Source organism: Nelumbo lutea, chromosome 1 (genome assembly GCF_056320005.1).
Source record: "Nelumbo lutea isolate HS-2025 chromosome 1, American lotus-T2T, whole genome shotgun sequence".
Taxonomy (NCBI): domain Eukaryota; kingdom Viridiplantae; phylum Streptophyta; class Magnoliopsida; order Proteales; family Nelumbonaceae; genus Nelumbo; species Nelumbo lutea.
Genome location: NC_142684.1, coordinates 71704615 through 71717134, shown reverse-complemented (window position 1 = coordinate 71717134; position 12520 = coordinate 71704615). Strand labels below are relative to the sequence as shown.

The following is a 12520-nucleotide window of genomic DNA, read 5'->3' as shown; positions in this document are numbered from 1 at the left end:
GCTCAAAGTACAGTTGGAGTAGGTGCCAGAGTTGATGCCAATTCACAGGTCGGCATTGGTGTATAGTGGGGTTTTTAACATTTTGAATGTTTATAGCTCTGAAATGAAATTCAAAAATCTGCATTGGGCCTATACGTATTTTTCAGAAAAAAAAACTGTTTTTTTAGCTTCAAATCACAATCTTTAATATTGTTTCACAAATAAAAAATAAAAAATGGTGACCCACAAGCTGGAGATAAAAATGGTTTGGTTCCTGATTTAAGTTTTAAAACATTGCAATAAAATAGTGAACTGTTTATATGTTGATAAAACAAGTGATTAGCAAAATTATCATATATACTGTATAAAATTTCTCCTTTTAAGCATAAAATATAATAGAAAAAAACCAGTAGAGGAAAATCTATGCCGGAAAGACATTGTACGGGAAAAAAATAAAGTAAAAGATTTCGATATTAAGCATATCAATAACTTTGTGTTCCATCAATCGAAGAAAAGCCAGTCCGACAAGGGGAGAGAGATAGAGAAGCCTAGATGTATCAGGAGCTGCTGCTGCAGATTCGGAAGAATAAAGTAAAGTTGGTTGGTTGAGCTTGAGCAGGACGGACCCCACCCGTAGAACATGGTCCAACCTGGTTGGCGTCGATCAACGGATCAAGTACGCAAGTTCGTTGCCATCAGCCCACGCATGGTCACCACCGACAATCACCATAGCCAAATAGTGAAGCCACAACCGCTACAGTTCAACGATAAACGTAAAAGTAAAAGAACAGAACTCTACAAATGGAAGTCGCCAAAACTGGTTTTAGCTTTTTAACCACTTGTCTGTCTTAGGGACTTTGGTAGCAATGGAAAGAAAGTTCATTCTCCACCAATGCATGTCGCCGGAAAGTTAACAGAAGAAAGATTGCGGTTGGTTTCAACACCAGTTGGCTCGGTATCGTTATTTATCTTCTGGGTTGTGATTTAATAAGTTGAAAGAATAGATCTCTATTTGAAAAACAAGAATGGAAGCATTTTTTATCTCATTCACAACTCACGAGTGAGACAAGGCTACATTAATCAGCATCTTTTTCATCATTTTTACAAGATTTGGAAGCCAAAATTAAAACTAGCTTTCACTTTAAACAGCATTCTTCAGAGAAATCAATCAGACCATTATATTTTTGAGCTTTTATCACGTTTCCATCTCTCGGCATTGGTGACGATTAAACAGAGAACCACACGACAGGAACACCAACATACCAAAGAGGCTGACTTGCGATCGAGCAGAGTTTTACTTCTCTTGCTTATTCGATCGGTTCATTTCGGGTTTGCCAATTTTGACAAAACCATGTCACGCCATTAATTTGCCAATTTTATCATGAGTGATGCTACGGCGGTGAATTGAAACTCGATGAATAAATAGGGGTATTGTGGTTGTGTTTTGCCAGGATGACACTGGGGGACAGCAGTCGAGCCGTACTACGTACATGGGGCTCGGCCGTGCCATCGACTCCGACGACGGACTGGAACTTAAACAAACAACAGGCGAAATCAACAAACTAATAGAAGAGTAGCAGCAGAACAGTCGAGAGTCGACACTAGTATATCACAACAGATAACAGTACTAAAGCGACACGCTCGTATATCCTGTTTTTCTAATACTCGCAGTCAACAATGAACATAGGCTGTAGGAGTACTAAAGACTCTGCAGGCTGCATCAGCCAAAGTACTAGCTCCCCGTCAGGGAGATTGTCCCCTTCTAATGCAGCAGTCCACTCCAACGACAAAGCATGCTAAGCCCATTACCAGAGAGGCTGGATGTGCGACCAACACACCTAAGAAACAAAGATTAACAAAATAAAACAATATTACATTGACAAACAGCCATTAGATCCATCAGTCTAGGGTCCATACAAGGGTCGAGAAATCGAGAAGAGGAAATCCAATACAAGGATGAGATATAGATGTTCCCACGTTAGCGGCTCAGGGTTATACCGCAACTACACAACATTTAGTACCTTACAGATGGTCGAGAAAAGATGCACGCCAAAACTAGTAATGTCGGATTGCTGTCTTCACCGTTAAAGGAGTGTAGGTGTGAAGTCCATAGGAAAGGGATTGCTGAGGACGCTGTCCATGTAGTAATGCGGATGAGCTGCATCCATCACCACAAACTGCATCTCTTCTGAAGGTTTCCAGTGGCGCTTCCTCTGATTGATGAACCAGTTGTTTATCTGCTTCTGATCCAGACCGGTAGACTCTGCAAGTGCCAGCTTCTGGGACTCCTGTAGAACAATTAAACTGAACTACTTAAAACGCATTTGACAGCATCTGACTCTACATGCGCCACCTAAGTTAGATCAGTAACTTAGATCACAATATCAAACGGGGGGGGGGGGGGGGATCCAAATTATAAAAAGAAAAATCTATATGCACCAAAGTTAATCAGTCAATGTGCAAGACTGCAAGTAGCTCTCTGTGGCCTGTATCACTCAAACGCAAAAGATAGGATCAGGGGAGGCACCACAGCAGCATCCTTGAGATGGTACAGTCTTCAGTAAGATTCAAACAAGGAAAGTTTGGGATCTCTAATTAGCCACTTGTTCCTTGTATAGAGCATTGGGGTTCACCAGATTATCTGGGACAAAAATCATCTTGAAACATAATTATAACATCTGTGAGTTTTTATGGTTTAAATGGATGTTGCAGAGAGTTCAAATAGCAACTCAGAAAAGCTGAGAAAGAAAATGCATACATCAGATAAGATCAGGTTGATTGGTTTCAGTTGTAGAAAAGTGCCGGCTAATATGTCAACTAAAGAAAAATGTATATTATGAAAATTTCAGGATCCTAATATTTTCAGACATTGTTTTTCAACCAGTAATTAAAAAGGACTGTGCAAGATAAAGATACCGAAGGGTAAGGCCATTTGTAGTGTCTGCTCCACCAATCCAGCAATTGTTGCCTGGCTTCCTTTGGCAACTTCCCCTTCTTCTTCTTCTTCAAAAATTCCTGCTTGAGACTGCCAAGGTATCCACTGTACTTCCGCAAAAGTTGCCCTTTTAGCTCCTTGTCTTCTGCTTGAGGATCTATATAATTGCTTCTTGCGTCAACGTCTTCCTCAGATGATCCATTGCGATCAACCTCACCACAACCTGACAATAGAGACCCATGAGCAATTCACTTACAAACTTTAGATATTTGCATTCATGTAAAAGAGACGGATAACATCCAATGGTGATCCCAACCGGGGGGTGGGGGGTGGGGGGTGGGGGAGGGGTGCCAGGGTGGACTGCAAACAGACCCAACCCTGGCATTTTTTTGCACAAAGCATTTGCTCAGACTGTGACCCACATTGTCACTTGTTAGGCCAAGATTTTCTCATTGCACAAATCAATAGATCCTACTTTTCTACACCCATGAATAGGAAAAAAGTTGTATAAACAGGCAGGGGTTCTTTGGCAAAAGCCCAAGCTCCAGAAAATAGAATAAAAATAAATTAAAAAATATGGTACTACAAAGGAAACAAGTACTATGTAATTGACCAAAAACAATCTATGTTCTTGATTGTACTGATTAATTTGGGCATCAAGTAGCAAGTTAGTGGGCCCAGAACCAAGATGGTTTCATAAGCATGCATTTGAATATAAACCTTAAAAAGATGATGGCAGCAATCAAAGTATGGAGGCAGGACAAACTAGTCCCTGATTAACCCATTGAATCCTTCAAATCCTTTCTGAAAATATTACAAATTGAGTCCATTTAGTTAAATAATTAAAACAAAATCTTACATCTAGAGGACAAAAGGAAAAAAGTGTTGCAAAAAAAGTTAGAAAAGAGAGAAGTCTCCATATATAATGAATTCAAGGCATGAAACTTTTCAGAATTTTAAGTACAAAGTCAAAACTACCACAAGGCTTTATATTCAATATTATACATTCAAAACTCCTATGTACCAACTCTGTCTTGTCAAACACCAAAGACAAAGTACTGATTTGTGCAATGAGATCAAATTGTTTGATGCATCCAATAGACTACAAAATCCCATCCACTTGTGCTGCTATAAGCACATTCAACAAAGCTGCATTTTATACGGCTTAAGCTAGAAAGTCTTTTGGCCAATGTTGATTTGAAGACCCGAAAAGGACTCAGAATTTACTAATAATAATTTATCATAATTATAGTTTTATATAGATAATTCCTAATTAAGGAAAATCATTTAAGATTAAACTAATTATTGAAATTTAATACTGATCTAAACTGCAGCAGTGACAAGCACTTGTACCAATATGGTGAATCTCAAACACATCCAGTTATAACAAAGCTCTATACCCACATTGGGATAAAAGATCACTACATTTTTTTGCATTTGCACTCCAAAGAGATTTCCTTTGTGAAAAGAATTTCTGGTGACAAATAATGATGAACAAAACAGACGCAATGATCTTGGAATGTAGACATGATCAACAATGAAAATCACTGATCTAACCAAGTGTAAATACAATGTGAAAACATATGAAAGGCTTCCACGGATAAACACAACCCTGAGAACTAATGTGAAGCACTGCAATAAGTATTTCTTTTTGGTAGAAAACAAAGAAAATTCACTAATAAAGAAAAGAACTACAAAATACAAACATCCAATAGAACAAGACACAACAACAACTAACCAACATCTCTAATAACAACACTTGAATTAGTCTGATTACCAAGACTTGAAGAAAACACAGTTTCACTATCAACATTTAAAGCTTCCACCAACCACAACTAGAAGATTAAGACTCCAAGTGGTCAAATCAATGATACACTAGAGAATGAACTACAGCATCACTTAAGCAAGGAACAAAAGAAAATGTTTAGGCCTCAAACTCCCTCCTCTTGTGTCACTCCAAACTTGTCGCCTCTGTTAGGAAATGTGTTATCAACAATGGGAATAATGCTTAACAGAGATGCGACATGCCATCACTTATAGGAATAGGATGAAAGTTAGATATAAAATATACATGATTCTCATTAGAACCAGATAACAATTGCATCCATCTTGTCTGTTTTCTACTTAATGCCCTACTATAATCACAGTTCAAAGAACATGCAACAAATGCTTTCTCTAGATTTAATATGGCATCCTAGTGGAACATATGCCTCTTCTAAGCCCACCCTATTTAACATATTGTTATCCTTTGGCTAATCTCCATTTTCTTTTCTCATTTATAAAAAAGATGTGTCAAACCAAAAGTACTCATTTTGTTATTCTCTTATTATTATTAATTCATCTCATTTAATTGAAAACTCTCTCACATATACATGCACACTTACATTTTTTGTACTAAATTATAACGAATTTTATATAAAAACATTTATTAGATTGTTCTCTCCTTGCTGTCAGGTTACCTTGCATCTTCCAGTCAATCTTTTTTTTTTTCAGATTTTTATTATTATTTTTGGATTTCTTTTAAAGAAAGCCTTCTGTAGTCACTTTGTAGATTTTTCTATATGATCAGGTTATTCAGGCCATCAAATTGGTAGAGAAACATCTTCATCAGAATCTTCATCATTTAAGAAAGCCCAAATTGCTTAGCTGCAGGTTTTAGTCTGGTGGTAAAGAAAAGAAGATTATTTTGTCTGTATTTGAAAATATACCGATAAAATATCCGATGGAATTTTAATTAGATTCAAAGTTAGGATGACTAGGTGTGCAATTCTAAGAACTTCCCTCTCCTACCCTCATTACTTGATCGATTTCTAAGGCACTGTTTTTCTTTGTGGTCATCTTACAATGATTACTCTTAAAAGCCCTTCAAAAGCAATCTACTCTGACCAAACTAATTTCTCCATAGCGTAGACCAACATGAATGTTTTCCACCACTTGCAACAGCTTGCAGCCAGCTCCTATGCCTTAGCAAGAGAGAACATACTTCTAGAGGCAGTGCCATCCAAATCTGAGGAGTAAACTAGCCCACTTGCACCATACAGCATTCAGTAGAAGACCTTGAGCTAGATAGGAGTAGATTTCCTTCTCTCCCAAATCTGAAGCACAAAACTGACATTGCCCTTGAATATGGCAATGCCAATTCATTGGACATTAAGCATACCTCAATTGACCCTTTTTGAGATTCCACATTCCTTCAACAGCTTCAACCATCTTATGTCATCATGTTCCTTTCTTTTCTAAAATATAACGGGAGTACATTTAATTTAGTGACTTGTAGTACCAAAAGATTATCTGTTCAGACCACAATTCAACTCTACCCATATCCCCATATGGCATGGTACAATAATGCATTATAAGAACAGACATAAAATTCATCTACTTCGTCTCAAGTAAACACGGACAAGAGTAATGGTCCTTTCAGTTGAATTGACAATTATACGATGATCAACATGAGCACTTATATTGCATAAGAGACATATGGAAGGGTGGCTCCAGCTGATTAATGTGTGGGTATTCAACTTAGAAAAGGGTTTTGATCTTTTTACAACAGAAGGATATCAAGGACTTTAGTTCTTTCCTTTCTATTTTCTCAGGAAATACACAAGTCAGAAGCAATAGGCAAGCTTAGCTTCAATCCAGAATTCATAAAAAGCATTCATTGCCCTTAAAAAAGCAAAAGATATATTGCATCTTACTCTTGTTCTCCAACACATACGAATGGTTAAAAAGATCATCATCATAAAATAAAGGGAAAGAAAACCTAAGACAAAAAAAACAAAAGGTGAAAAACAACGAGAAGTCCAGCAAAACAATTCATATTAGGATCACATTCAAGCTTTAAACCATTGCAAGAACTAATAATATTTTATTTCTTTTCTTTGTATTTTTTTGGGGGAATATTTTATTTCTTTTCTTTTTCTTTTTCTTTTTCTTTTTTTTGGGGGGTGGGGGGGTTTGCTGGCACCAAAATCTTGTAGAGATTCACTTTATAAAGAAGCAGTAGGAAGGAGAAATTTTCCATCCAAATGAACTACATCATCTACACAATATAAGTACATTAATTTTAGGCTACAAACTGAGAAATTATAGATGGTAGCTTTAAAAAGCTTATTATTAACCAGAGATTAATTTAGGACGTAGTTTTTCATTATAACTCAAAAATAAAGACTGTAGTAAGTTGCTGTGATGCAACATATATTTATTTCGAAAGGATATGAAATTAAACCAAACTTGCACTCAGGGTCGCATATTCTAGGATTTACCCAAAAAATAAAAAATAGCATTCCAGACTGGCACCCAGATCTTCCAGAGAAGTACTCCCTCGCTGTGTTTGAGTGCTTTTGCATCACTCATTTCTCCAGACTTCATAGTTTACAATCGTTAAATAGAAAGGATTAAGGAAAGAATACGTTTCACCTGGTTCAGATATAAAGAAACACAAACCAAACCTTCAAAAGTATTCACAACCAGCCATTCCCCATCCTATCAACTGCAGAAACATGTCAGATGATAAAGATGCTGCGCCTGAAAATTGTTATATGAAACAAAGCAAGAAAAGACCGACCTCAGATCTCAGAAAACGAGAAGAGAATCAAAATAACCGGTACTTGCCTACCCACATCTATAATCCCGTCTATATGAATGTAATAAGGAGGAAAGAAATGTAGGAATCTCTGGTTTTTCATTGAACAAATATGCTTGAAAAATAATAATCAGGCAAAGAGAAACAACCTATATTTCTTTGTCAGTTGGCCAATGCATAGGCCAACATGCATGGGCATGGCTTGCTGTAGGACGTTGTTGTACTAATATTTAAGAAACAATTTCAGTGATCAAAACAAAAGAATAGTTAAATAATATAATGGAGGAAGGAGAAAGGGCGTCACCAGAATCTACAGAAGAAACAATGAGGGCTTTGAACTGGCACTCGATCCTCGAGAGGAACATCATAGCTTCTTTAAAGGGTTTCGTGAGCTCTTGCTCGTACTTGGTGAGCATCTCGCAGTAGGCCTCCATGAACTGATCCAGCGCTGGGTCCTCGCCGATGCAACCCCTTCCGGTGCGGCCCATGGCCTCCTCGGACGCGCATGCCTCCTCCAACTTCGCCACCACTTCAGGAGGTGCTCCGACCTGTTCGGTTTGTTTTATCTTGTAGAAAGATCAGACGATAAGAAAAAGAAATAAACATGACAAGGATTAATGGGTTCTTAGCTTTTGTTCCGTTAATGGGTTCTTAGCTCCTCCTTAGTAAAACACGAAGCAACAGATTGATTTTAAGGTTAATCTTTTGTTTACTGGAATCAAAACCTTACGATTGAAAGAAGATAGATATGAGATCCCAGTCAATCTTCAGTATTATATTTGCCTTGAGTAAGTTTGTTCTGGTTATATATATATATTGCTAATCATCGTTCACCTTTTGACAATTGACGTAGGCCGAAAGGAGACGAGGATATTGAGGATGCGCCAGGATCCTAGCCCTGATAGAGCTACTATTACTGTTGTCATTGTTGCTGTTTCTGCTGCTGCTGCTGTTGTTCTCCATGAAATAACATCCAGGATTGCTGTTGTTGTTGTTATTATTGTTGCTGCCGTCGTCGAGAATCAGAGAGGAGCCACTGCTGCTGTTATGATTGTTGCTGGAAGGTAGAGGAAGAAAAAGACTATTCGTTTCTGCATTAGGAGAAGTCATGAGAGGCATCATCATCAAGGAAGAAAGTCCATTACTGTTATCTCCAAAACTCATCAAACAAGAATTTCTAGCAGGACTACCCTCCATTCTTTCTCTCTCTCTCTCAGTGCCTTGTACTAGATATATATTGATTGCTTTGCCTTGTTAAATAACCATAACTACAACATCTCTATCTGACTCCCACTCATATTTGCTTCCTTTCTCTTTTGGTTGTTATCTCTCCAGAACTCTCCCGGTTTTCATGCTACCGCTTTCGGCCTTTTTACAGAAAATCCTATGTAGTAGTAGTCAGTTTGGGGGGATTTTCTTCCTTGCTGGTCTGTAAAGCAGATTCAGTTTTCAGACTTCCTTTGGAAAATGGATGTTTTTTGTTTCCTGTACATTAACAGCATTAGTTCAGTCCCTCCTTTATTTCTCTCTCTCTCTGGGACGAGAACAGTGAGAGAAGACTGAAGAGAGATAAAATAGTGAGCGAGAACTGTGAGAAGAGATGAGAGAGAGAGACTAGTAGCAAGTAGTAACAACACAGAGAGCACGCGAGGTTTTACATATGGTGCAAGAAATAAGAACGGGCGCCCGATGTTATCCTTGGGCCTCTCTGCAGGAAAGCTTTTCCTTCCCGAGATGAAAACCCTCCCCCCCTCGTTTCTTGCACTGCCACTGATCCAGCTGCAAATTTACAGGCTAGACCTAAAGCGAAACTAGAGACAAGAGATGGAAAGAGAGAGACATGTAGAAAGAAACGATCAAATCGAGGATAGCCAATAGTACCAGCGGAGATGGAGTGAAAGATTTTTGGGGCACGGTGCTGTTGACGGAAATCCGGCCACTCATTTAATATTCGCTCATGGATTGTCGTGTTCCCCCTCATTTACCTCTCTCTCTCTCTCTCTCTATTTCTTTTCCTTTCATCTTCTCCTGCTCGCACACACACGCTCTCTCTCTCTTTCTCTCCCCTATTATTAATCTCACCCCATCTAATCTGTAATTATTCACTGTGGGAAAAGTAAAGAGAAGCTACAGAAAAGCTGGCCAAGTTCCTTAGTTGGACAGTCCGAATGTCTCTCCCTCTTTATCCCTGCTCTGCTAACCCTATTCTATTCTATGCACCTCCAACGAGCTCTCCCTCCCGGCTGCTCTCTCTCCCTCCTTTTTTTTTTCTCTCTCTCTCTGACCTTATATCTTCTCTTCCGGTCTTCCTCCTCCTCCTCCCCCCTCCTTTTTTTTTTTTTGCTCTCTCTCTCTCTCTCTGTCATAGTCACGATGGCTCTGTGGATGAATCGGTTGGGCTTTAGAGAGAGAGAGAGAGGAGTGTCCTTGGCTCTGCCTGCCCAATACGAGGCCGAGGAATCTCACCACCAGCTTCTACACAGTAACGTACTCATGCTACCTTTATTTGACGTAATATCTTTATCTTATAGACTAGTCTATTCTCTAATTAGAATAATAAACAAGGATTCAATATTAACTCGTAACGTGTGGGTAAATTTTTTTCCTTCATTGTCATTCGTTCTCTTCTTCGTCGATTTATGTCAAAGCAGCTGTCAACTTTCAGACAAAATGAGAACTTTTGAACTACCTTTGGTGAACTGAATACCACACAAATTGCTACTGCCATACTATTCCCTCTTGTCCTGTGAAAGAAGAAATTTCAACCTTCCTTGCACCATCATTCATACTCTCTCTCTCACACCACTGTATTAACTGTTCTCTTTGGACCCGAAAACCCGTCCGTCCACGTTTCCAATCAACGTTGTCCTATGTAAATTGTAAACCCATCCTCCTCCGATTACTTGTTACCAGCCAACTCGATCTCACAAATCATTTTTCCTTCTTGTGAAATCTGAGCCATTGATTGGACGCTACCACAAACAGTTTAGAGACCCACCAGTACTTTGGAGTCTTGAGTTGCTTACAAGAATATATATGAAATGAAATTAAACATGCCCACATGGTTGGATCCAACTTCCTAATTAAAATAATAATTCTGTAATAGCAGGAAGAAGAATAAGGTAGAGTTGTAGAGAGATAGGTCCATGAATAGACAACTTTTCTCTACAACCGGAGGTGTTTCCTATTTGACGGCAAATCGGCACCGGCGAGAACCCAAATGCGCCACGTCAACCTAAACCTCTTTTTGCTACGACATTGACGAAGGAAATCAAAGACTGTTTTGCCATTGGCCCCACCTTGAAGTAGATGATGTGACGTCTTGGTGGGGCCGTAGCAATACATCTAACGCCACGATTCTCCCTTTTTAGCTGATAATGGTGTATCCTTATTGGCCCAGTAAATATTATATTTGTTCGATCTATCCAATTCGGGCAAATAATTTGACCATTTCTGAACGCGTTCAGATCTCTCAGAATCCCAACGGGTTCAACTATGGCAGGGGAGACACATGATACCGAAAAAAAACTTAAAACCAATCAACCGGTATCATAAGAGTAATCATCAATCAGATGTCATCGATCAAAACTCACTGGGGGAGACGGGTGGTTTTGATTGGCGAAATCTTTTCGGGGTATCATGTGTTTTCGGCATCAAAGATTTTCCCTTAATACTATAAATAGATAAATTTAAGAGTTGCCTAGTGTAAAAGATGAAATATCTGCACTGCACGACCGAAAAATCAGTCGTGGCAGGAAACAGCTTTTCTGCCACGTCATTGTACGTAAGCTGACATCACATTTTACGGAAGGATAACATTTTTGACGGGCGGTTTAGAATTTTGATTGGATGCCGGCTGCACTCTTCATGCTCCATCCACATGACCACATTGACCAAGAGAAGAGAAGAATAACATATAGCTCGTCCAGAGGAAAGAAGAAAACCCGTCCAGAAAACTTTCTCTTAATCAAAATTAAGTATGCAGTTATAAGGGAATTTGATTTGGGCACGTCCAAAATTTTGAATACAGAAGACTGGGTGCGGGTGGGATGGAATGATTAAAGTAAAGTTTATTAAAAGACAAAAATACCCCCAAATCACATCTCACTCACAGTGAAAAGGAGAAAAAGAAGTAGAAAAATGGGTTTAGGGTTTGGAGGAAGCAAAGAGGGTAGGTTTTAGGGTTAGGGTATACGATGGGAATCCGTCAAAAGACGGGGCTGCTGCGTGAGAAAAGAAAAGAAGGGAAAGTTGGGAGAGATGTCACTGCTGCAAGGGTGGAGGAGGGACATGGGAAGTGAAGGCTGTGAAGCCAGCCCAAGCTTTTACTGGCTCACCTTTAAGTCTTATCCATGATCATGAGAGAATAAAAATAAGCAAGAAGGAATCAATAACAGGTACTATTTGCAACCAGCAGTGTCATAAAAGTTAAGAACACATCCAAACAAAACAAAACAAACCCTCAAATCAAACAGCAGAAACCCCTCAAAAACTCTCTCCTAACCACCATACAGTGTGACCTAAATCTCTGTGATTGCAGTTTTTTTAATCACCTCATATTGACTAGCTTCTTGGGATTAAATAACAATATATTAAGATATTTTCAATCACAAATTCACAATCCTGTTTGTAATTAAGCATTGTTTGGTATATTTTATTGCACCAAATAACCAATATTTCCAATATTTCTTATTTCTCCATTGTTTGGTGCAGTTTTTTATTGCACCAAACAATCCTGGTAATTAAACACTGTTTTAGGAACCAAACAATCTTATCAAACAGCATAGTATTACTCACTGTCTACATTATGTTGGTTGATTCCAAAAAACGCCCATACTTCCAAATACCATGTTAATTGGTTACTAAAACTGAGTTTGAAAAGAGTACAAAAATCTTATATTTTATATATTTGCTTTCTATTCTTTCCACGCTGAGCTTAAGAGGTGCCTTGTGATTGAAGAGGATGCGAACTGCTTACCAGACACTCGTTTTCAGGATATAACGTTTCTTGTTTGTAGTACTCT

General features: G+C 38.6%; 1 protein-coding gene across 2 annotated transcripts; it reads right to left on the bottom strand.

Moving 5' to 3' along the window:
* Positions 1 to 1831: 1831 nt before the first annotated feature.
* Positions 1832 to 9972, bottom strand: LOC148875260 (homeobox protein knotted-1-like LET6). Of its 2 annotated transcripts, none has more exons than XM_088965623.1 (5): positions 9155 to 9972; positions 8331 to 8981; positions 7801 to 8044; positions 2896 to 3137; positions 1832 to 2267 (listed from the first exon to the last, which is right to left on the bottom strand). In XM_088965623.1, exons 2-5 carry the CDS (start codon positions 8691 to 8693, stop codon positions 2064 to 2066), a joined length of 1053 nt encoding a protein of 350 aa, XP_088821749.1. In that variant the 5' UTR covers positions 8694 to 8981; positions 9155 to 9972; the 3' UTR covers positions 1832 to 2063. The 2 variants fall into 2 exon arrangements, with proteins under 2 accessions (XP_088821749.1, XP_088821750.1); XM_088965624.1 differs by having other exon boundaries at positions 9378 to 9871.
* Between the last annotated feature and the right edge of the window lie 2548 nt (positions 9973 to 12520).

What these genes read in the sequence shown, in the direction of transcription:
- LOC148875260 (XM_088965623.1), bottom strand. Translation starts at nt 8,693, where the DNA reads ATGGAGGGTAGTCCTGCTAGAAATTCTTGTTTGATGAGTTTTGGAGAT. An exon ending in CCTACGTCAATTGTCAAAAG is followed by an intron (nt 8,045 to 8,330) that starts GTGAACGATGAT and finishes CAAACCGAACAG; the next exon opens with GTCGGAGCACCTCCTGAAGT. An exon ending in ACAAATGGCCTTACCCTTCG is followed by an intron (nt 2,268 to 2,895) that starts GTATCTTTATCT and finishes ATTGTTCTACAG; the next exon opens with GAGTCCCAGAAGCTGGCACT.